Source organism: Oncorhynchus tshawytscha, linkage group LG20 (genome assembly GCF_018296145.1).
Source record: "Oncorhynchus tshawytscha isolate Ot180627B linkage group LG20, Otsh_v2.0, whole genome shotgun sequence".
NCBI lineage: Eukaryota > Metazoa > Chordata > Actinopteri > Salmoniformes > Salmonidae > Oncorhynchus > Oncorhynchus tshawytscha.
Genome location: NC_056448.1, coordinates 42,811,724 through 42,837,531, shown reverse-complemented (window position 1 = coordinate 42,837,531; position 25,808 = coordinate 42,811,724). Strand labels below are relative to the sequence as shown.

The 25,808-nt window shown below is 43.2% G+C and overlaps 1 protein-coding gene across 3 annotated transcripts; it reads right to left on the bottom strand.

Annotated features, from left to right (window-relative positions):
- Window positions 1–922: 922 nt before the first annotated feature.
- Window positions 923–12,527, bottom strand: LOC112219974 (NACHT, LRR and PYD domains-containing protein 12). 3 transcript variants are annotated; one of them, XM_024381468.2, is made up of 10 exons: window positions 12,410–12,527; window positions 12,046–12,136; window positions 7,839–8,139; window positions 7,694–7,714; window positions 5,605–7,354; window positions 3,645–3,818; window positions 3,028–3,195; window positions 2,264–2,437; window positions 2,043–2,080; window positions 923–1,803 (listed from the first exon to the last, which is right to left on the bottom strand). In XM_024381468.2, exons 3-10 carry the CDS (start codon window positions 8,128–8,130, stop codon window positions 1,247–1,249), a joined length of 3,174 nt encoding a protein of 1,057 aa, XP_024237236.1. In that variant the 5' UTR covers window positions 8,131–8,139; window positions 12,046–12,136; window positions 12,410–12,527; the 3' UTR covers window positions 923–1,246. The 3 variants fall into 3 exon arrangements, with proteins under 3 accessions (XP_024237236.1, XP_042158635.1, XP_042158636.1); XM_042302701.1 differs by lacking the exon at window positions 7,694–7,714; XM_042302702.1 differs by lacking the exon at window positions 2,043–2,080 and having other exon boundaries at window positions 1,647–1,803.
- Window positions 12,528–25,808: the final 13,281 nt, after the last annotated feature.

Sequence of the window (25,808 nt, the reverse complement as noted above, 5' to 3'; positions counted from 1 at the left end):
ACATTGTTTTTAAATTGAAGCTCATTTACTGCATATGTATACAATTTAAAAACAAAATAATGCTATTTGGAGAACAGCAAAAACTAGCAAAAATGAACCCCGGCCATTATCTCATTGGTTGCTGTAGCTTCACTCACAGTCGATCTACAAACGCAGCCTATTAGCTATATGATTACACGTTAACGCAGCACCGGGATTAAAAAGGTATTTTATGAACAAAAGGTAAACAAATCATTTGCTTCACAGAAAATGTCCTGCAATTATACACATTTTGCCATTACTTATGCCAGTGAGAGTGAGAGGAACTAACTAAATCAATGGTGGCACCCTGGAGGTCAGGGCCCCTGGGCACATGCCCTCTGTGCCAGAAATTCAGCCATGATTACTACAAGTTTAGATAGCTGGCTAGACTGACGAGACTACTTTACCAATCTAAAATGTTTAGGCATTGCATGGGCTAATTATTAAGTGAATGTCTGTGAGTGACATACAACAAGAGGAAAACTGCTGCAACCAATTCACCAAATTGCACCTTTTGTATTCTACCATTCAAACACTCAACAGTAAGTTGAAGCCCAGACTGAATCCCCCCCCCCCCCATTTAAAAAAATGATATACAGTACCAGTCCAAAATTTGGACACACCTACTCATTCAAGGGTTTTTCTTTATTTGTAATATTTTCTACATTGTAGAATAATAATGTTTTCACTAAAACTATGAAATAACACATATGGAATCATGTAGTAAGCAAAAAAATATTTTATATTCTTCAAAGTAGCCACCCTTTGCCTTGATGACAGCTTTGCAGACGCTTGGCATTCTCTCAACCAGCTTCATGAGGTAGTCACCTGGAATGCATTTCAATTAACAGGTGTGCCTTGTTAAAAGTACATTTTGGGAATTTATTTCCTTCTTAATGCATTTGAGCCAATCAGTTGTGTTGTGACTAGGTAGGGTTTGGTATAGCTCTAGATAGCTCTATTTGGTAAAAGACCAAGTTCATATTATGGCAAGAACAGCTCAAATATAGGCAAAGAGAAACAACAGTCCATCATTACTTTAAGACATGAAGGTCAGTCAATACGGAACATTTCAAGAACTTTGAAAGTTTCTTCAAGTGCAGTCGCAAAAACCTTGAATATGATGTATTTTATACTGCAGGCGCAACAGCACAAATGAATTCAAACACAACACTACTCATCTAATTGCCTGTAGGATTGGTTACAGTGGGAAAACATGACATTGTTATGGTTGAGTTGCTTTGAAGTCTTTGGTATCTACATCACACAGGGTCACTGAAGAGTCCAACTTAACCCCAACCCCTGGGTAGAGGGGCTCAGTGAATGTGGTATTGAATGAGTGCAGGTGGGTCAGTGTGTCAGAGGAGACATTGTAGAAGGACAGAATGCCAGCCTGCCAGTCCAGATAGACTCCTACTCTGTTGGAGTTGGAGGAGGAAACAGATATGTCGGTGTTTTCATTATTGTGCCAGGCAGTGTAACTGTTACCGCAGCAGTCCAGACTCCAGGACGTGTCATTGGCTCCTAGCCGTCTCCTTCCCGTCTTGTATAATCTTCTATATGTCACCGCTATAAGAGCCCAATCCCCACTCCACTCTACCTCCCAGTAACAGCGTCCAGTCAGACCCTCTCTACACAGCACCTGGGGCCATTTGTCATATCTCCCTGGTTGGTCAGGATACGGCTGCTTCTCTTTCACCTGTGTCACCTTCCTGTTCTCCTCAGACAGAGACAGGTATCTGTGTGCTGTGTTCGGATTCAGTGTGAGATCACAGCCGTACACTGAGGGAGATAAGGACAAGATCATGATACAGTTATATATTGGTGATGTAATTGGTGTATTGCATTAAATGTTATTTTTTCTTTTCCATTATCTTACGTCAGGGCAACACTTGCCTACTACACTTACAGTCTCGTATCTTGGTTGAGGTATTTTTTTAAACCGTAGGAGTGACACCATCTGACGTAAGACAATGGTGTTTTTGACAATATGTGCAGAAAAAAACAGAATAATAACCCACGTCTTCTAAACAACCAGCCCTCTCCCCCAGGGTGAACACTGTAAGCAAAAACATCAAGTAAGCAACAAAAAAACAAAAATATTGCTGTAACCAATTTTGGAAAATTATACCTACTATTCTAACTCTCAACAGTAAGTTGAGACCCCATGACTAAGTTCCTCTATCACAAGTCATATTTGTATTTATCCTTTATTTGACAGATTTACAGATTCAGTTCTCACATGACAGTTTGTAGTTTGTACATGGTATCCTCCAGTCCAGAGGAGAGCAGGCTCACTCCTGAGTCTCCTGGGTGATTGTAGCTCAGGTCCAGCCCTCTCAGATGAAAAGGGTTTGACCTCAGAGCTGAAGCCAGAGATGCACAGCCTTCCTTCGTGACTCCACAGAATGACAACCTGTGGAAATAGTTTAATTCTATCTGATATCAAGTGTTTGGTAACAGTTGTCAGCTCGGGGATTCGATATCTGTGGAAACACTTCGTATTACTATGTAACGTATTGTTACATTGTTGTTACATTATAAAAATGAAGATTTTTGTATTCACATAACGATGAATTGACAGCCGTATTGCGTTTCTTAGTCCTCGTTAAAAAACTCAACTCCATTGCCAAACAATTACTCATTTCTGTGCTTCCTTTTCTTACATCAGTAGTTGGGTGTTTTTTTAAATTTTATTTTATTTCACCTTTATTTAACTAGGCAAGTCAGTTAAGAACAAATTCTTATTTACAACGACGGCCTAGGAACAGTCCCTACCTTGTCAGCTTGGGGATTCGATCTAGCAACCTTTCGGTTACTAGCCCAATGCTCTAACCACTAGGCCACTGTTTACTGTTACTAAAGTCTCTAGTGAGTGGAAGGCTAACAGCCCATTATGATGGCTTCCTAAAACGAGATGATGCTCAGTTATCAAGCCCAGACGTTTAAGCACATTCCTTAAACATTGATCATCATGCTTAAATATCTCCATTAGCCCAAACTGACCTCAGTGTCTCCAGTTTACAGTGTGGACTCGCAAGTCCAGCAGAGAGCAGCTTCATTCCTGAATCCTGCAGCTTATTGTCGCTCAGGTCCAGCTCTCTCAGGTGTGAAGACGTGAGGGCTGAAGACAACATTTTACAGCTTATCTCTGTGAGTTGACATCCATTCAGACTAGATACGAAACAAGAGTAAATACAATTAAATACTCAGAAAACGGTGATGCTAATGAAGAGCAGCAGACCTGTAGAAAGTCTGGAGATGACCTGTGGAACAAGTCTTGAATGGAAGTACAATTATTTAGAATGATTATGATCATATTAGTCTGTTTTCTGATATACAATCTCCCAGATTCAATGCAGTCAGTGGTATAAAAAACAAAATGGTGGGTAAATGCTGATCTCTGTTCTAGGGGAATAAAGCAATGCTCCCTACATTTTTTTGTGATAGGTGGGTAGTAAATTCTTATGGAAAAAAAAGCGTGTTAACAGCCTTTATGTACTTTTACTTCCATCACACCACTGATTCTAATGTCTGGTCTCAATATCTAGTAGGCTACAATGTGAAGCACATTCCTCACACAAGATCATCATGCTTAAATATCTCCTTTAGCCCAAACTGACCTCAGGGTCTCCAGTTTACAATGTGAACTCTCCAGTGCAGCGGAGAGTAGCATCACTCCTGAATCCTGCAGCTTGTTTTTACTCAGGTCCAGCTCTCTCATGTGACAAGTGTTTGAGCTGAGAACTGAGGCCAAGGCTTCACAGCATTTCTCTGTGAGGTTACATCCATTCAGCCTAATGAAGAAAACAATCCAACATACAAACAAATTAAAGTTTAGACAAGGATTTTTCTTTATTTGTACTATTTTCTACATTGTAGAATAATAGTGAAGACATCAAAACTATGAAATAACACATGGAATCATGTAGTAACCAAAAAAAGTGTTAAACGAATCAAAATATATTTTATATTGGAGATTCTTCATAGTAGCACCCTTTGCCTTGATGACAGCTTTGCACACTCTTGGCATTCTCTCAACCAGCTTCATGAGGTAGTCACTTGGAATGCATTTCAAGATAATTTGTGGAATTTCTTTCCTTCTTAATGTGTTTGAGCCAATCAGTTGTGTTGTGACAAGGTAGGGGTGATATACAGAAGATAACCATATTTGGTAAAATACCAAGTCCATATTATGCAAGGATGGCTCAAATAAGCAAATAGAAATGACATTCCATCATTACTTTAAGATATGAAGGTCAGTCAATCTGGAAAATTTCAAGAACTTTAAAAGTTTCTTCAAGTGCAGTCGCAAAAAAACATTGAGCGCTATGATGAATCTGGCTCTCATGAGGACTGCCACAGGAGAGGACCCAGTTACCTTTGCTGCAGAGGATAAGTTCATTAGAGTTTCCAGCCTCAGAAATTGTAGCTTAAATAAATGCTTCACAGAGTTCAAGAGTTCAAGACACATCTCAACATTAACTGTTCAGAAGAGACTGCATGTATCAGGCCTTCGAGGTCAAATTGCTGCAAAGAAACCATTACTAATGGACACCAATAAGAAGAAGACACTTGCTCGGGCCAAGAAACACGGGCAATGGACATTAGACCAGTGGAAATCTGTCCAAATTTGAGATTTTTGGTTCCAACCACCGTGTCTTTGTGAGATGCAGAGTAGGTGAATGGATGATCTCTGCATGTGTAGTTCACACTGTGAAGCATGGAGGAGGAGGTGTGATGGTGTGGGGTTGCCTTGATGGTGACACTGTCTGTAATTTATTTACAGAATTCAAGGCACACTTGAACAAAAGGACAATGACCCAACACACCTCCAGGCTGTGTAAGGGCTGTTTGACCAAGAACAAGAGTGATGGAGTGCTGCAACAGATGACCTGACCTCCACAATCACCTGACCTCAACCCAATTGAGATGGTTTGGGATGAGTTGGACTACAGAGTGAAGGAAAAGCAGCCAACAAGTGCTCAGCATATGTGAGAACTCCTTCAAGACAGTTGGAAAAGCATTCCAGGTGAAGCTGGTTAAGAGAATGCCAAGATAATGCCAAGAGAGTGCAAAGATTACATTGTAAACTTGAGACCCTGAGGTCAGTTTGGGCTAAAGGAGATATTTAAGCATGATGATCTTGTGTGAGGAATGTGCTTCACATTGTAGCCTACTAGATATTGAGACCAGACGTTAGAATCAGTGGTGTGATGGAAACTGTCATCAAGGCAAAGGGTGGCTACTTTGAAGAATCTTAAATATAAAATATATTTTAATTTGTTTAACACTTTTTTGGTTACGACATGATTCCATATGTGTTATTTCATAGTTTTGATGTCTTCAACTATTATTGTACAATATATATATTTATATATATATAGGTATATGATTCATACAAAATTCCAAAAATAGATGTACCAATCCTGGATTGCCCCTTTAAAGGATCTCCTTTAGGGTTCTTAAATTATTCATCCATTATCATTAAAAGGCTTTATTAATTACAATGACTTATTAGTTGTTGAATTTCTGAATACATTCCCATTTAATATTGAGCATGACGTTAATACAGGAACTCACAGAGCTATTCTGGACGCTTTGACCACTGGCAACAACCTCAGAAGACCCTCCTCTGATCTGGAGTATTTCTTCAGGTCAAACACATCCAGGTCCTCTTCTGAAGTCAGCAACACGAACACCAGAGCTGACCACTGTGCAGGTGAAAGTTCGGCCTCTGAAAGACTTCCTGAGCTCAGGTAGGTTTGGATCTCCTCCACCAGAGAATGGTCATTCAACTCATTTAGACAGTGAAACAGATTGATGCATCTCTCTGGAGAGGGATTCTTCCTGATCTTCTTCTTGATGTATTCAATTATGTTCTCATTGGTCTGTGAGCTTCTTCCTGTCTGGTTCAGTAGGCCTTGTAGAAGAGTCTGATTTGACTCCAGTGAGAGGCCGAGAAGGAAGCGGAGGAAAAGGTCCAGGTGTCCATTATCACTCTGTAAGGCCTGATCTACTGCACTCTTGTATAAGTCAATCATAGGTTGTTGGTGTTTCCGCCATTTCAAAAGTTTGACGAGGGTGTTCTGTTTGACCAGTGGGTTCTCATTGCAGTTTATGAATGTGAAAAACACGTATACAGCAGCAAGAAACTCCTGGATGCTCAGATGCACAAAGCTGAACATAGTTTTCTGACACGTCCTTCCCTCCATCTTAAAGATCTCTGTGCATAAACCTGAGTACACTGATGCTTCTGTGACATCAATGCCACACTCTCTCAGGTCTTCCTTGTAGAAGATCAGATGTCCCTTCTCCAGCTGACGGAATGCCAGCTCTCCAAGTTTAAGGACTATGCTGTCACTTCCTGTGGAACTTTCTGCTTCTCTCATTCTGTCTATCTGAAAGATCAGGAAATGTATGTTCATCTCAGTCAGAGTCTTAGGTATCTTTCTTCTCTCTGCTTCACCCAACAGTTTCTCTAGAACAGTGGCTGATATCCAGCAGAACACTGGTATGTGGCAAATGATGTGTAGGCTCCTCGATGACTTCATGTGTGTGATAATTCTGCTGGCCAGGTTGTCATCACTGATTTTTTTCCTGAAGTACTCGTCCTTCTGTGGGTCATTGAACCCTCGTACCTCTGTCCACTGCTGGATGTATTTTCGAGGGATCTTATAGGCTGCTGCAGGCCGGGAGGTTATCCAGATGAGAGCAGAAGGCAGAAGCTCACCTGTGATCAGGTTTGTGATCAATTTGTCCAGAGAGGCCGGCTTTGTTTCATCTGTCAGGACCTTATTGTTGAAGTCTAGACGGAGTCGACACTCGTCCAGACCGTCAAATATGAACAGAACTTTAGACTTGTTCCTAAGATTCTTGATTGGTTCCATGTCAGGGAAGAATTGATGAAGCAGTTCAATCAGACTGCAGTCGTCGTCCCCCATATTAGCGTTGATTTGGCGAAAAGAAAGTGGAAAGATGAAACCAATGTCCTGGTTCTCCTTTTCTTCTGCCCAGTCTAGAATAAACTTCTGAATAGAGACAGTCTTTCCTACGCCGGCAATGCCCTGAGTTAGAACTGTTCTGATTGGCTTCTTTTGATCGGACTGTTGTTTGAAAATGTTTCTGACTTCAACAGTGGTCTCTCCTGTGACTGGTGTTCTGATGTTCGGATGTATGACCTCATGCTCATCTCTGACCCCTCCCCAGGCCCCCTCAAACACATGGAGCTCAGTGAAGATCTGATTTAGATAGATAAAATCCCCTTCCTTTGACGTCCCCTCATATATACAGCCGTACTTCTTCTTGAGATAGCATTTCAGTTTGTCTTCGACTGCAAGGAAAAAACAAAGCTTACTTTTATTACGGTCATGATAACTTTATGTGTTTGTGTCTGGATTGGATCAGTCAGAGTGCAATAGAGCCTGTCCAGCGGATACAACTGGCTGCAATATGACGTCATCATGATGTCTTTTGGTTAGGTTGTAAAAGGTTTAGGCAAATGCTTTCTAGAAACCAGACAATTATCAGTTTTTCTGAACAGATAACCAAAATATGACGTCTTTCTCATGACGTTTTCATAAATGTATTACCTGCACTTCTCAGCCCCCCCAAAAACTGTTTACAACATCACTTTGGTCCAACGGGTGTTTTCTTGATTCATTAAGCTTACCTCTAGAACCAAAGGAGCACTCTGGGAAACAAAGAAAAATACTGTTTTGTTCTATTGTCCTCTTACTAGGTTCTCCTTTATGTTACCTGCTATGCAAAAATCAGTGATCTCTTATCTGCTTTGTGTTGTTTTACAGTCCACTAACCTGCTGGTTCTGTTGTCTCAACCTCATCGTACTCATTCTTTAGAGTTTTAGCCAGTTGGTTCTGGCTCATTTTCCTCAGGATCTCCAGTGAGATCTTCACAGTTCCCTCAGGACCGTAGGTCTCCACCATCTTCTTTATAGTGTCCAGTCTGTCAGTGTTCTCCAGCTGGCTCACTGGGATGTGAGGAAAGCCTTTCACCAGGTCCTGGGTTAGGTGCCATTTAAATGTCTTAAATTCTGCTTCAACCAACTCCTCCAGAGTGGCCAGCAGCAGCACAGGAACAGGAGCCATTGCAGATCACTGAGAAAAGGAAGTTAGTTGTGATCGTAACTATTTTGTCGCAACAAAGGAATCAGAAGGAAGCTCTTAGTTCCCATCAGCACAAAGTCTGATGACATTTTGTCTGAATATACGACAGGGTCTGGCTGGAAATGGTGGAAGGCTAGAACACTGTGCTGCTGTGACTGGGAAGAGACTGTTAATGGAGGGTTAGAACACTGTGTTGTTGTGACTGAGAAGAGACTGTTAATCTCACTTCTGGGTTGTAAACAGAAGATAACCCAATCATAAACAATAGTCATGATAATAATTTAAAAAAAACACCCAATCAACAGACCCAATCAACAGAATCAAACACACTATGGGACAGGTTCCCTGGCCCAGGTTGACTCCAATGCTTCCCACAGTTGTGTCAAGTCGGCTGGATGTCCTTTGGGTGGTGGACCATTCTTGATACACACGGGAAATGGTTCAGTGTGAAAAACCCAGCAGCGTTGCAGTTCTTGACCGTTCTTAAATATTTTGTCTTACCCATTCACCCTCTAAATGACACATACACACAATCCATATTTCAATTGTCTCAAGGCTTAAAAATCCTTCTTTAATCTGTCTCCTCCCCTTCATCTACACTGATTGAAGTGGATTTAACAGGTAACATCAATAAGGGATCAAAGCTTTCACCAGAATTCACCTGGTCAGTCTGTCATGGAAAAATCAGGTGTTCTTAATGTTTGGTATAATCAGTTTATAGATCTCATTTGTTTGGCTTCTTTTTGAAGGCCTAAGGGTCAAGTTGTGGGTTAAACTAATGCACTCTGGGAAATGTTGTATTTTCCATGTCAGTCTATGTTTATTTTATGTATTTTTTATTTCACCTTTATTTAACCAGGTAGGCTAGTTGAAAACAAGTTCTCATTTACAACTGCGACCTGGCCAAGATAAAGTAAAGCAGTTCGACACAAACAACAACAAAGTTACACATGAAATAAACAAACATACAATCAATAATACAGTAGAAAAGTCTATATACAGTATGTGCAAATGAGGTAGGATAAGAGAGGTAAGGCAATAAATAGGCCATGGTGGCGAAGTAATTACAATATAGCAATTAAACACTGGAATGGTAGGATGTGCAGAAGATGAATGTGCAAGTTGAGATACTGGGGTGCAAAGGAGCAAGATAAATAAATAAATAAATACAGTATGGGGATGAGGTAGTTGGATGGGCTATTTACAGATGAGCTATGTACAGGTGCAGTGATATGTGAGCTGCTCTGACAGCTGGTGCTTAAAGCTAGTGAGGGAGGTAAGAGTCTCCAGCTTCAGAGATTTTTGCAGTTCGTTCCAGTCATTGGCAGGAAGAATTGGCTTTGGGGGTGACCAGTGAGGAATACCTGCTGAGCTGAGATAAGGCGGGGCTTTACCTAGCAGAGACTTATAGATGACCTGGAGCCAGTGGGTTTGGTGACGAGTATGAAGCGAGGGCCAGCCAACGAGATCATACAGGTCGCAGTGGTGGGTAGTATATGGGGCTTTGGTGACAAAACGAATGGCACTGTGATAGACTGCATCCAATTTGTTGAGTAGATTGTTGGAGGCTATTTTGTAAATGACATCGCCGAAGTTGAGGATCGGTAGGATGGTCAGTTTTATGAGGGTATGTTTGGCAGCACGAGTGAAGGATGCTTTGTTGCGAAATAGGAAGCCAATTCTGGATTTAATTTTGGATTGGAGATGTTTAATGTGAGTCTGGAGTTTACAGTCTAACCAGACACCTAGGTATTTGTAGTTGTCCACATATTCTAAGTCAGAACTGTCCAGAGTAGTGATGCTGGACAGGCGGGCAGGTGCGGGCAGCGATAGGTTGAAGAGCATGCATTTAGTTTAACTTGCATTTAAGAGCTGTTGGAGGCCACGGAAGGAGAGTTGTATGGCATTGAAGCTCATCTGGAGGTTAGTTAACACAGTGTCCAATGAAGGGCCAGAGGTATACAGAATGGTGTCGTCTGCGTAGAGGTGGTTCAAAGAATCACCAGCAGTGAGAGAAGAGAGTCTGCCCGAGAATTGAACCCTGTGGCACCCCCATAGAGACTGCCAGAGGTCTGGACAACAGGCCCTCCGATTTGACATACTGAACTCTATCGGAGAAGTAGTTGGTGAACCAAGCGAGGCAATCATTTGAGAAACCAAGGCTGTTGAGTCTGCCAATAAGAATGTTATGATTGACAGAGTCGAAAGCCTTAGCCAGGTCGATGAATACGGCTGCACAGTACTGTCTCTTATCGATGGCGGTTATGATATCGTTTAGGACCTTGAGCGTGGCTGAGGTGCACCCATGACCAGCTCTGAAACCAGATTGCACAGCAGAGAAGGTACGGTGAGATTCGAAATGGTCAGTGATCTGTTTGTTAACTTTGCTTTCAAAGACTTTAGAAAGGCAGGGCAGGATGGATATAGGTCTGTAGCAGTTTGGGTCTAGAGTGTCTCCCCCTTTGAAGATGGGGATGACCGCGGCAGCTTTCCAATCTATGGGAATCTCAGAAGATATGAAAGAGAAGTTTAACAGACTAGTAATAGGGGTTGCAATAATTTCGGCAGATCATTTTAGAAAGAGAGGGTCCAGATTGTCTAGCCCGGCTGATTTGTAGGTGTCCACATTTTGCAGCTCTTTAAAAACATCAGCTATCTGGATTTGGGTGAAGGAGAAGTGGGGGAGGTTTGGGCGAGTTGCTGTGGGGAACGCAGTGCTGTTGACCGGGGTAGGGGTAGCCAGGTGGAAAGCATGGCCAGCCGTAGAAAAATGCTTATTTAAATTCTCAATTATTGTGGATTTATCGGTAGTGACAGTGTTTCCTAGCCTCAGTGCAGTGGATATGGGGACACGGCAATTCAGACAATTAGCAGGCCGGGGCTAGCAAGCTAGCAGTTAGCAGGCCGGGTCCCCATAAGGACCTTAGAGGGACGTTGCGATGGGGGAAAAGTCTGTTTTTGCCTCCTTGTGCGGTGACGACGATAGACCAGTCGTGTAATTAGTAGGCTTCCAAGTAGCAGAGGGGTCCAAGTCCAATTGGCAAAATGGGTATACTGGTCCAAGAAATTGGCCGGTGGATCAGCTAACAGTCCAATTTGCTATAGATAGCTAGCAGGCCGCGGTTAGCAGAACGGGCCTTTGGGGGACGTCGATTCTGAGGGGCCTGTTGCAATCCTCGGGCAGATTATGTCGGTATTCCAGTCGTGAAGGATCGGTGGGGTTCATTGCCCCGTACCGGCAGTAGAAGGGGTCCGGATATTGTAGCCGAGGAGCGGGCTTCAGGAGTAGCCCAGGAGCCCTAGCCGGGAGATTGGTCTATCATGGGCTAGCCCCAGGCTAGTTGGTGCATTCTCCGTGATGGAAACGTTAGCCAGGAGTAGTCAACCCGGGTTGCGGTTAGCTAGCTGCCATGATCCAGATGAAAGGGTTCAGAGTTTGCGGTAGGAATCCGGGGATATGGAGAGAAAAATAGGTCCAGTATGCTCTGGTTTGAAACGCGTTCTACGAACTGGCGAGAGCTTTCCGAGCTTAAGGTTAGCTGACTGATAGCTGATAGCTGGTAGCTAGTTAGCTAGCTAGCTTCAGTTGAGGTATTCCAGTTCGGAGGTAAATTGAGAAATTAGAAAAAAAACTGATCCACAGCACATTGGGTGAGGCGGGTTGCAGGAGAGTATTTTGAAGTTGAGGTTAGGAAAAATATTAAAAAGAATGCAAAGAAAAAGATATAAAAAGATATATACATGGGACGAGACAAGACAAAGGACAAAGACGTTTGACTGCTACACCATCTTGCATTTTATGCCATGGAAAGAGCAGGTGTCCTTAATGTGTTTTACAGTCAGTGTATAATGAACATTTAAAAAATATAGAGACTTACAGTTTCTCTTCCATCCTACCTTAGTTATTGAAGCAATTGACTGGTCTCTTCTGTCACACAGAAGCGCAGATCGGCTAGATCATACTGAACGGATACACAATGAGGAAACACTGAAACAGGAAGTTATGTAGAAATCAAGTTTCAAGTACTCAGATAAACAGCAATTACATATCTCAAATCTATGTTGTATAGTTCTCAGAGTTGGGGTCAATTCCACAAATTCAATTCACTTTCCTTGTAAATTCCATCAATTAAATTTAAATTCCAGGTCAATCTTCAGAGCCAGCAGGAGGCTCCAACCCTCCAAGAGCATTTGAAAAAACCACACACTCACTCAACTTCATTGACTCACAGCAGCTATGACGTTCAAGGTATCAACTTACAATGATCTTGGTCAATAGATGCTGCACACCAAGTTTCAGGAAAGGTTTCGGTCTCTGAGGATTAAAAAAAAAAGTTTAGCTAAATACTTTCTCTGACCAGAAAACCAAAATATGACATCTTTCTCATAACTTATTATCTGGACTTCTCAAAAGTTGCACAACATTTTCAAAATGGCGGATTATCCATCATGGCGAGGTCAGAGGCAAATGCGGCATTGGACCAGTTTGAGGAGTTCACCCTGGAGTTTAGGACCCTGGCTGCCGGGGCGGGATGGAACAACAGGGCCCTGATCAACCATTACCGCTTCAGTCTGCGCGAGGACGTCCGTCGGGAGCTGGCCTGCAGAGACACCACCCTCGTGTTTGACCAGCTGGTGGACCTGTCCATCCGGCTGGACAACCTGCTGGCTACTCGCGGACGTTCAGATCGGGGTCTGGTGGTTCCATCGAGGCAGCAGGTAGGGCGCTCTGGCGTCACCCCAGGTGAGCCGGCACCATTCTCAACCAGAGCCCTCTGTTGCACAAATGTTTGTGTCTGTCACGTTCCCTGAGCATAAGGCGCTCGTCAATTCTGGCGCGGCTGGGAATTTTATTGATATAGCTTTAGCCTATAGTTTAGGGATCCCCATAGTTTCCATGGATGTGCCCTTCCCATTCATGCCTTAGATAGTCAACCATTAGGTTCAGAGTTGATTAGGGAGGTCACCGGGCCTTTGGGCATGGTGACGCAGGGGGGTCATACGGAGAGAATTAGACTCTCCTGCGTTTCCTGTGGTGCTGGGCCTACCCTGGTTAGCTTGTCATAACCCAACTGTTTCTTGGCTACAGAGGGCTCTCACGGGGTGGTCTTGAGAATGCTCAGGTATGTGTTTAGGGGTTTCCGTTGGTGCTACTACGGTGGAGAGTCCAGACCAGGTCTCCACTGTGCGCATTCCCCCTGAATATGCCGATTTGGCTCTCGCCTTCTCCAAAAAGAAGGTGACTCAATTACCACCTCATCGACGGGGAGATTGTGCGATAGTTCTCCTGGTAGACGCTGCACTTCCCAGGAGTCACGTGTATCCCCTCTCACAGGCGGAGACGGAGGCTATGGAAACATATGTCTCCGAATCCCTGCGTCAGGGGTACATTCGGTCCTCCACTTTACCCGCCTCCTCAAGTTAATTTTGTGAAGAAGAAGGAGCGAGGTCTGCGCCCGTGTATTGACTATCGGGGTCTGAATCAGATCACTGTGAGGTATAGTTACCCGCTACCGCTCATAGCCACAGCGATAGAGTCAAGGCACGGGGCGCACTTCTTCACCAAATTAGATCTCAGGAGCGCTTACAACCTGGTGCGTATCCGAGAGGATGACGAGTGGAAGATGGTTTTCAGTACCACCTATGAGTACCTCGTCATGCCGTACAGGATGATGAATGCGCCATCAGCGCCTCGCCCTCCAGGTCGTCCCCGAGGTCGGTGTCGATGCGCTGCTGGAGCCGCGCGTTGGCGGGGGGTATTATATTAGAATAAGACTGTAATATAACAAAATGTGGAAAAAGTCTCAGGATTTTGGAAATTCTCCCGCGATCCCATTTTCATATCAGGCGACCGCAAATGGGCTCGTGACCCCTAGTTTGGGAACCACTGCTTTAATCATTTTTCCATAAAATAAAAAAAAACATGCTAGAACTGATGCCCATCAAGAACTAATCTGACAAAAATGCACTGAAAAACGTTTAAACCTACTTTGGACGCACTAGAGCGCATTAGATCAATTAGATGGAAGAGGTGCTTTTAACTCCACTCTAATCTCGACTTTGCTTATGTAAAACCGTATCAAACCAGTTAAAATTTGAAATGGAGTTTATGGAACTCCGTCACATGCTTCTGTTTCACACAATGAAACTGACATTAAATGTGTAGAATGATACATTTGCATGGAGCTGGCAAACGGATTTAATAAATAGCCTACAACTTCAGTTTATTGCTGTTGTAGCCTTGTGTTATTATGCAATTATTAATAGCCATGTTTAGTTAATTAAATTGAACGCTATCAATTGTGATCATGGTCACAGCTCTATCGCAATTGCCGACCAGCTATTGCTAGAATGCATTAGATTGACCGTAGCTGTCAATCAGATTTGGCTACAGGTTTAAAAAAAAAAAAAAACTGTTTAAAAACTGTCTGTTTATTTCCATATTATTCATTTTTGATTGAAATTATGACCCCCATCCTCAGTAGCCTATTCCAGTAGGATATTGGACAACACAAGCCCTTCTTACCTCGATAACGCCTCGCTATTTAGATTGAATAAATGAGTCTGTCAATATGAACTATGCAAACTGCTAAATCGTTCATGTTAATTACATCTTGCCTAGGCTACTGGAGGCTATCTGGGGCTATAGGCTCCCTGCATTTAGCTCAATAAACCATGGCAAAGTTGAATTACAATCATAAACTGAGGTTTTATTCAGTAGTTTAGACCTATTGAAATGACAAGTCAATCACGCAAATAGGCCTAACTATTTGCCTTATTCCTTTGTAACAGTTTGTAATAACATCTGGCACAGAATGAAACACAATTGCCAGAAATAACATTCGTTCTTTTAAATTCGTAAAAGTGTTTCTTGCGCTGAGATTTCGTAAAGCCTCTGTCCCAAATTTCATCACTCAAACTCAACTGATGGATTTATCTATTGTTTTGCACATGCGCAAAGGGGATTCATTTTAAACCCTAGCAGTCAAACGAGTCAAATCGACAGCCATTGATGCAATATTATCTGTCGAGTTTAATAAAGGCGAATTAGATTTTATCTTGCGACATATGCAAATCTATTTAATACGTCAGGTTAGCTCGCAAAAAATATTATTTTGATGAAAAACCGAATATTGCTGTCACATTATTTGATGCGTTTAATTTGATAAAGGAAATCCAGCAGCAAAATATCCCAAAATATATCATTCTAACAAATCATTTAGAATCCTTTGCCTCTCAGTAACAACTGTTAGGGTGGAAGGGAAGTTGTATTTTTACCATAGCACACTGTCTAAACATGACAATATGACATTCAATTGCAGCATTGCAGTTTCCGAACAGAGTACATGATGTACTTTTGGCCCAGGCAAAGGTACAACACTGGTCTCTGGTGGTTGGTGTATGTTATTGAACTAGACCGGCTGACAGTCAGCCTGAGACCTATGAAGCTAATCCAGTTTCCAGGCTGCTGAACCATATTTATTCAATTATTTGTCATAATTTTAAGTTATCGTTACTCATTGTGTATTTATTCCTTGTGTTATTATTTTTCTATATTTTTCTCTCTGCAATGTTGGGAAGGGCCAGTAATTAGGCATTTCACTGTTAGTCTCCACCTGTTGTTTACGAAGCATGTGACAAATGACATTTTATTAGATTTTAGATGGTAATTTATTGGAATTACCTCATTTAAAAAAAAACTCTCTCATAATGAAAACACATAGAGGTGCAGTGCAATTCATACCTTACCAATCAAAAGTGCTGACCCTGGACTTGATTGTAAACTTAAAAGTGGGACCAATGAGATTGCTTTCAAGCTTTTGATAATGTGCATGTTTTTAACAATAATAGTAACTAAACAACAAAACTTAAACCAGTAGCACAACCAGTGTATTTTTGAGGCAATCATTAGTATTGCTCACAGGGTAAGAAACCTACTGGGATACAGTTTACAACTCTTGGTGCCAAACTACAAAACCCACCACTATGACCATTTGATTATGATTTAAGGCAAACTGGGGAAACTCGTAAATACATCCTGCCTCGAGTGTTTTGATCACATGGTGGAAATCTGTTTTGAATCGAAATTCTAATGTTTTTGATACCTGGTCTCAATCAAGCGCACTCACTTGGTAATTTAATCAAAATAAAGAGCAAGCTAAAAAGTAATAAGTCATCACTGTTTTCTTAAACAAAGGCTTTGCTATCATTTCATAACCATCATTTAGAGAATTCGGTAAACTTGGCATTAATCAACAACATCCCATACAATTAAGATCAATCTGCTTCTGCTTCCACTCATGTTCACTTTAGAGATGTCATTCAAGGACTTTCTACCCAGAATTCTCATTGAATAGAAATCCAGTCCCACAAATGTTATTTACTATAATACACTTTCTAAATGAAGTGCTTGGCTGTGTGTTGCTGTCACGACTTCCGCGGAAGTTGGTCCCTCGCCTTGTTCGGGTGGCGCCTTGTTCGGGTGGCATTCGGGTGGCGCCTTGTTTGGGTGGCGCTTTGTTCGGGTGGCGTTCGGGTGGCGCCTTGTTTGGGTGGCGCTTTGTTCGGGTGGCGTTCGGGTGGCGCCTTGTTCGGGTGGCGTTCGGGTGGCACCTTGTTCGGGTGGCGCCTTGTTCGGATGGCGCCTTGTTCGGGTGGCGCCTTGTTCGGGTGGCGCCTTTGTTCGGTGGCGCCTTGTTCGGGTGGCGTTCGGGTGGCGCCTTGTTCGGGTGGCGTTCGGGTGGCGCCTTGTTCGGGTGGCGTTCGGGTGGCGCCTTGTTCGGGTGGCGTATCTATGTTTTTTTAATAGTCCATTATTTAGTATTCTGATCCTTCGTGGGATGTGAACTGACTAAATTGCATTCTATGATACTGTGTTTTGGATACAGGGAAATGTTCAATACGCTCTGGAACGTTAAATTGAACAGAAGCGGTGCTGTACCACAGAGTTTTGGGCTTGTTCGACATTGCAGCTGACAGTGCAGGCGACTGCTGACTGACTGTTCTACAGATCACCTTACATCATGAATAACTACTCATTGGAACAGGACAAATGAAGATAATTTAACGTAGTTAGGCCGTGACTGGCCTCACACTGCGGTACAGTAGGTATGTGTATGTACGTTAGAAGTTGGATGCGATCCGCCAACACAATCCCAGAAAAGAAGATTACTCATTATTATTTGTAGATCAGTCAGTCAACATTTACCCACAATGCATCATGGATTTGATGCTCTCGAACACAGCCTTTGCCTTTGTCTACTGGTGGATTTGGTTCCCGAGTGGCGCAGCAGTCTAAGGCACTGCATCTCAGTGCTAGAGGCATCACTACAGATCCTGAGGGCGGTGCACAATTGGCACAATTGACTGGTTTTGAGGGTGACCAGAGAGATATACCTGCTGGAGCGCGTGCTACAGGTGAGTGCTGCTATGGTGACCAGCGAGCTGAGATAAGGGAGGACTTTACCTAGCAGGGTCTTGTAGATGACCTGGAGCCAGTGGGTTTGGCAACGAGTATGAAGCAAGGGCCAGCCAACGAGAGCGTACAGGTCGCAGTGGTGGGTAGTATATGGGGCTTTGGTGACAAAACAGATGGCACTGTGATAGACTGCATCCAATTTATTGAGTAGGGTATTGGAGGCTATTTTGTAAATGACATAGATGAAGTCGAGGATGTCGAGGATGGTCAGTTTTACGAGGGTATGTTTGGCAGCATGAGTGAAGGATGCTTTGTTGCGAAATAGGAAGTCAATTCTAGATTTAACTTTGGATTGGAGATGTTTGATGTGAGTCTGGAAGGAGAGTTTACAGTCTAACCAGACACCTAGGTATTTGTAGTTGTCCACATATTCTAAGTCAGAACCGTCCAGAGTAGTGATGCTGGACGGGCAGGCAGATGCGGGCAGCGATCGGTTGAATAGCATGCATTTAGTTTTACTTGTATTTAAGAGCAGTTGGAGGCCACGGAAGGAGAGTTGTATAGCATTGAAGCTCGTCTGGAGGGTTGTTAACACAGTGTCCAAAGAAGGGCCAGAAGTATACAGAATGGTGTCGTCTGCATAGAGGTGGACCAGAGACTCACCAGCAGCAAGAGTGACATCATTGATGTATACAGAGAAGAGAGTCGGTTCCAGAATTGAACCCTGTGGCACACCCATAGAGACTGCCAGAGGCCTGGACAACAGGCCCTCCAATTTGACACTATCAGAGAAGTAGTTGGTGAACCAGGCGAGGCAATGATTTGAGAAACCAAGGCTGTCGAGTCTGCCGATGAGGGTGTGGTGATTGACAGAGTCGAAAGCCTTGGCCAGTTCAATGAATACAGCTGCACAGTATTGTTTCTTATCGATGGGGGTTAAGATATAGTTTAGGAGCATGGCTGAGGGCCCCCCATGACCAGCTCTGAAACCAGATTGCATAGCGGAGAAGGTGCGGTGGGATTCGAAATGATCGGTAATCTGTTTGTTGACTTGGCTTTCGAAGACCTTAGAAGGGTAGGATAGATATAGGTCTGTAGCAGTTTGGGTCAAGAGTGCCCCCCCCCCCCTTTGAAGAGGGGGATGACCTCAGCTGCTTTCCAATCTTTGGGAATCTCAGACGACACGAAAGAGAAGTTGAACAGGCTAGTAATAGGGGTAAAATAAAAACAATATGCGCATTTTCCCACCAGAGACGTTTCCATCAAATTGACATGTTGTGGGTAAAATGCTATGCGTGATGAAGTAGTGCACATAACAATAACTTCTGCGATTAAATTTCCATGTAATAGAAAAAAAATACAAGTTAAATGTGTTTCCATTGCATTTTCAACTCTACTGGTCGTTTTGTCTCCAATTTTTTTGTTCTAAAGTGAATGTGTGTAAGGATCCTGTGTTTGTAGCTGGTGTAGAGAGTCAGGCGCAGGACAGCAGATATGAGTAACCAACGTATTATACTCAAAACGACACATTTACAAAGTAACATCATGTCACCAGAATAAGACCCTCAATATTTAGTGGAAAGGAGCACAAAGCTCATCACAGTGCATCCCTGTGAAGTTCATCATCATTTAAAGGTGAAATAAGCAGAAATCGCTCCTCCATTTCCCGGTTGCTAAAAGTCTAATAGTTTCCCTAATTTAGGTTTATGTGAAAAAAAACAAGCTAGTATAGTGTAGAGAATCACTGTACCATCTCAACCTCTATGAAATATCTTTTCAATAACCAAAAAAATAGAGTCTTTTCAGCTTTTCTTAAGAAGGTGTACAAAACCGAAATTAAAAGTATATCGGGTTGCCCAAAAAGTTGCATATTGCAGCTTCAATTAATCTGCAGCCTAATAAACTGCATCCCGAGTCGTAGATATCATTGTGTGACTCCTAATGATGTTACGCTTGATACCGGCGCTCCGAGGCAATGCGTCAAAATCCCTAAGCAATGACTGCTCAGCTGTAGCGTGTCCAGAAGAGAGACTGCAGAATAATTCTGGGAAGGTCGTACACCAGCTATCGAGAACATGTTTACATATGTTATACCCATTTCATATGTGTATACTGTATTCTAGTCAATGCTCATCCTATATAACTACTGCTGTAAACACCTTTTCTATTCATATACGGTCTCTATACATCATCATATACAGTGCCTTCAGAAAGTATTCACACCCCTTGACTTTTTCCACATTTTGCTGTGTAATAGCCTGCATTTTTATTTTGTTTCTTTTCTTTAACCTTTATTATACTAGGCAAGCCAGTTAAGAACAAATTCTTATTTACAATGACGGCCTACCCCGGCCAAACCCTAACCCAGACGACGCTGGGCCAATTGTGAGCCGCCCTACTGGACTCCCAATCACGGGTAGTTGTGATACAGCCTGGTATCGAACCAGGGTCTGTAGTGACGCCTCTAGCACTGAGATGCAGTGCCTTAGACCACTGCGCAACTCAGGAGCCCCATTTTATGGAGATTTTAGATTTTGTGTCACTGGCCTACACACAATACCCCATAATGTCAAAGTGGAATTATGTTCTTAGAGATGTTTACAAATTAATAAAAAATGAAAAGCTGAGTCAATAAGTACTCAACCACTTTGTTATGGCAAACCTAAATCTGTTCTGGAGTAAAAATGTGCTTAACAAGTCACTCTGTGTGCAATAATAGTGTTTACCATGATTTCTTAAATGACTACCTCCAGGGGCTCCACTTTGGTTTTAGAACTGGGGGAACATAACCTGGCGGGGGGGGGTCTTGGGGTCCTCCCCCAGAATTTTTGTGGGCATCTAAAGGTTATTTCCTGCATTTTTGCACAATTCAATAAACCATCTCTTTTCAAACAAAAATTAAGAAAAATGCCCACAGTAATCCAGCTAGGTAATATATCATTATTAAATATGTTTAAGTGATCAATAAGACTGGACTAGATCAAAGTTAATTCAATAATACATATTATGTTGCACCTTTAATCAATTGCATAACAAATAAAAAACTGATTGTCTTTATTAAGACATCTTCTCTATCAAATTTCAGCCAAACCGACCAGCCAGACCGAGCCGCCTGCACGCCCAACCCCCCATCGGTCTAGTCATTAACTCAACTCTCTCCCAACACAATTTCCTTCCTAGTTCACACCTTTAATTGTTTTAATTCCTACGGGAAAGGTTTGGGGGAAAGAAAAACAAAACAAAAAAAAAACAAAGAAAACACAAACACTTCAAATATTCATAAAAAACAGAAACAGCAAATCCTCCATATAATTAATCTCATGGGACTAATAGTACTGTAGAGCTTTAAAAAAAATATAGCAAACAATATAGCTGGGTCACCCCGTCCTGTCTCTAGGGGTCCACCACTCTGCAGCCCCCCAAACCCAACACACCCCACTCAGCTTCAGGACCTTAGTGGTTTCGGGTGTTAGGCCAATGCCAGAGCGACAACCTACAGGACGGCAGACCCCCAGGGCCAGGACTGAGTAGCCCAGCAGCTAGCGATTGTCTAAATAGGGATCTCTCCAGATGTTGGCATGTTTTCAATACAGACTCCTTTAGTCGTACTGTATTCCATTCATCCTTCCAGGTAATAGCAGTGCATTTCTTAGATACTAGAAACGCTTGGTTATACATCTTTATATCTTTGTCATTATATATCTTCAGATAAGTGTCCAGTATCAACCTTTCTAAGCAAACATAACAGGGAGAAGGGAGAATCTGTAGACATGCTGAGATAAAAGAACATACTCTTTGCCAGAATTGAGCCAGCCTTCACAAGACCATAACATATGCAAATATGTTCCCCTTTTGTGTTTTACACCTCCAGCAGAGGAAGTACATTCCTGAGTGTGTGTAATTCAGTTTCACTGGAATTTAGTATGTTCTATGGATGGCCTTAAACTGCCGTAATCTGTGTCTGTGATGATATGACAATGACTGGGCATTCAAACACATCTGTATCCATTCATCATCATCAATAGCTTCTACCAGATCTTCCTCACACTTTTGTTTTACATGTTTTGTGTCATCGGGAAAAGCCTCTAACTCTTGATACTGTTTGGAAATGAACTTTGGAGGTTTGTCAGACTGCCTTTAAAATAGCATCTGGTTTGTCCAGTGTTTGCTGCACAGAGAGAAAAATGTGTTGTATCTGCAACAATTCACATCACCTCTGTCACAGACTGGTCTTCCCTGGCTGCCTGACCCTGCTGAGACCCCTGTCACCATCACAGACTGGTCTTCTCTGGCTGCCTGACCCTGCTGAGACCCCTGTCACCATCACAGACTGGTCTTCCCTGGCTGCCTGACCCTGCTGAGACCCCTGTCACCATCACAGACTGGTCTTCCCTGGCTGCCTGACCCTGCTGAGACCCCTGTCACCATCACAGACTGGTCTTCCCTGGCTGCCTGACCCTGCTGAGACCCCTGTCACCATCACAGACTGGTCTTCTCTGGCTGCCTGACCCTGCTGAGACCCCTGTCACCATCACAGACTGGTCTTCTCTGGCTGCCTGACCCTGCTGAGACCCCTGTCACCATCACAGACTGGTCTTCTCTGGCTGCCTGACCCTGCTGAGACCCCTGTCACCATCACAGACTGGTCTTCTCTGGCTGCCTGACCCTGCTGAGACCCCTGTCACCATCACAGACTGGTCTTCCCTGGCTGCCTGACCCTGCTGAGACCCCTGTCACCATCACAGACTGGTCTTCCCTGGCTGCCTGACCCTGCTGAGACCCCTGTCACCATCACAGACTGGTCTTCCCTGGCTGCCTGACCCTGCTGAGACCCCTGTCACCATCACAGACTGGTCTTCTCTGGCTGCCTGACCCTGCTGAGACCCCTGTCACCATCACAGACTGGTCTTCCCTGGCTGCCTGACCCTGCTGAGACCCCTGTCACCATCACAGACTGGTCTTCCCTGGCTGCCTGACCCTGCTGAGACCCCTGTCACCATCACAGACTGGTCTTCCCTGGCTGCCTGACCCTGCTGAGACCCCTGTCACCATCACAGACTGGTCTTCCCTGGCTGCCTGACCCTGCTGAGACCCCTGTCACCATCACAGACTGGTCTTCCCTGGCTGCCTGACCCTGCTGAGACCCCTGTCACCATCACAGACTGGTCTTCTCTGGCTGCCTGACCCTGCTGAGACCCCTGTCACCATCACAGACTGGTCTGGCTGCCTGACCCTGACCCCTGTCACCATCACAGACTGGTCTTCCCTGGCTGCCTGACCCTGCTGAGACCCCTGTCACCATCACAGACTGGTCTTCTCTGGCTGCCTGACCCTGCTGAGACCCCTGTCACCATCACAGACTGGTCTTCTCTGCCTGCCTGACCCTGCTGAGACCCCTGTCACCATCTGATCCTCCCAAAATTAGGCATGAAAATGATTACCTTGGTGTGCATTTATACATTATATTATCCAAGAATAGAATCAATTGTTCAATAATTGAAATTACCATTATTCCCAGATCCCAGACGGTAGTTTTAAGCCTTAAACTGCTTTCCTGTAGCTACTGTAGGCCTACCCATCAACTCAAGATGGAACTTTGTATCGTTCACTGATATTGGTAATATAATACAAAATTCACCGGAGCTCCGTAGACTGGTCTTCCCTGGCTGTTTGACCCTACTGGGATCCCATGTCACCATCTGATTCCGCTAAGACATGATGAGCATGGTGTTGTGAACTGACGGCACTAGAGGGCTGCATTCCCGCGTGATGCATGTTGGACATGTGGGTCCCGACAGAGATCATCATTGCAGCGAGGTCGGCTTTCGGCATTTTTCATGTTGCGGGCACGAGCGGCGGTCAGACAAACAACTTTGGGATGGACTTATTTTTGTTGTCCCACAGATTATGTGGAAACGGTCCTCTTTCTGCTTTGTATGCATTAGCCTACCTATTGTATTAAAAGCTGATTTTTTTATCTCGCATTATTCACACACTTCAGTAGCCAACTTCTCCTTGTTGGGTGTGAGAGTTCAAGTGTGCCTAGTATGTGTGGTCTCATTGAAATAGAGTAGGCTGCCTACTTGGGCGGAGAATCACGTGGCTGTTAACTTGAAAATGAAATGAACTTAAATATGATTATACTGTAGTTTACTACATTGTCTGTAAATAAATATAAATAATGGAAAATGGAGGGCGCTCAACCGACATGAGTTGAAGTGCAATCAAAAAATATAATCATAATTGAAAAGGAAAAGGCATAACGTGCACATAGGTTAGGCTACTATGGTGAGCGAGCATTGTACATTTCATTTTCAATAAGTATTGATTACCCATTTATTTGTCACTGCTTGAAAATCGTCCTACTAAAAGGTAGACGATATCCTATAGGACATTACAAAACGTAGCTGTCATAATTCTTGCTGCTTCCAGTTTAGTAGCCATACCCGCGAGATCAGGTGCACGTGTGGTCTCAATTAAATAGAGTAGGCTATAGCCTATGCATGGGTGGAGAAGCACGTGGCAGTTATCTTTCCAAGGAAATGTACTTCCTAAATAGGCCTATGTTAAGGCTACAGTTTACTACATTGCCTAGAAATAGGCCTAAATATTTCTCAGTCAGAAAATCTTCCCACTCCTGAAAGGTAGGCTTTAAAAATATCTCAAAAGAAAGTGCAAGTCTCTCCAACTCTGCTCTCTACAATCTACATCTAGCATATTGGCTCATATAGCCCAATAATATAATATAAGGGCCATTTGAGAATCTCTAGTAAATGTAACCTATTTCTTAAGTTATTTATGAGCATTTGATATTGCCTATAGGGTGCAAAAATTGCTTGGACCATGGCTGGCAACTGGGCTGTGTCACATACGCCTAAAATTAACATTGCGGGACTTCAGTTGTGGTTGGGACCAGTTATTGCAGAATAAGGTGAGAGTCGGACAGACAGCCAGCAGATGTGGGCAGTAGCAGGATGAAGAAATCGGTCCCATGCAGACCTCTACTGTGCACCATGACAGTAAAGCTTGTAACATTACAGCTGTTTATTACTTGGGGCGGCAGGGTAGCCTAGTGGTTAGAGCGTTGGACTAGTAACCAGAAGGTTGCAAGCTCAAATCCCCGAGCTGACAAAGTACAAATCTGTCATTCTGCCCCTGAATAGGCAGTTAACCCACTATTCCTAGGCCTGAAAATAAGAATTTGTTCTTAACTGACTTGCCTAGTTAAATAAAGGTAAAATGACTGTGTCAGTAGGGAAATGGACAGATCAATAATGTAACATTGCCATTCTGACTAATACATTGCACTTAAAAAAAACATCAATCATTTGACCAATGGTTTCATCATTTTATTCAGGTATAGTGTAATTGAGGCAAAAAGAATAGCTCACGCTAGCCAACTTTAACCTGCTCTCTCTCTGACGTACATCAACTGGCAAAAGCTAGCCAAGTTCATGTATTTCTGAAATGGGACAAAACAAAGGCTACAAAACATTCCCATACAAACAACAGCTGTTAGATAGTGATATGGGGTGGCTATTTTTACTATCTGACAGATAACTAGAGCCTAGCGCTGACCTGGCTGTAGTAGCTACTAAGAGCTAGCGGAACTTATTAATTCACCTCAGTTGAGAGGGGATGAAACATTAGCTAACATTACCGTACATGCCAGTTGCAATACTAGCTCAAAACAAACACTAGTTTCGTTTTTTTCTGTTAAGTTAAACAGCAGTTACATCAGTCAACTAAAGAGTAGCCAGTTTCTGCTCTGCTTGCTTTTCAAAACTCGGTGAAAGAGCGCAAACATACACACTGAACTATGCTCAACTCTTCCTTGCTGGTTTTGCCAGCCTTCCAAGAAGCTTTGCCTTCACACAGCCTGTAAGCCCACTCTGTGGTGTCTGAGCAGTGCTAAATCCAGCTGACTGAACACTCCAAGCAGCCTACCCAGCCGTTCGGAGGCGTCCGCATGGTCAAAAACCACACCATTGCTGCTTTTTGTATCACATTGCACTATACCCAGTGAAAGTTACACCCCTGGATACTTCACCCCAATAAAAAGGTTGTATGGAAACCTGTTCATTCAGTTCGATTGAACATTTGCTATGTCGCAGAACGGTTTGTACTGAACGACATGTTTCCCCAATACCTTCTTGAACAGACTTTTGAGGTAGACTTTTGAACAGACTTCTAATCTATTTTAGTCAACGCCACTCTGACATTTCCCGTCCTAATATTTATA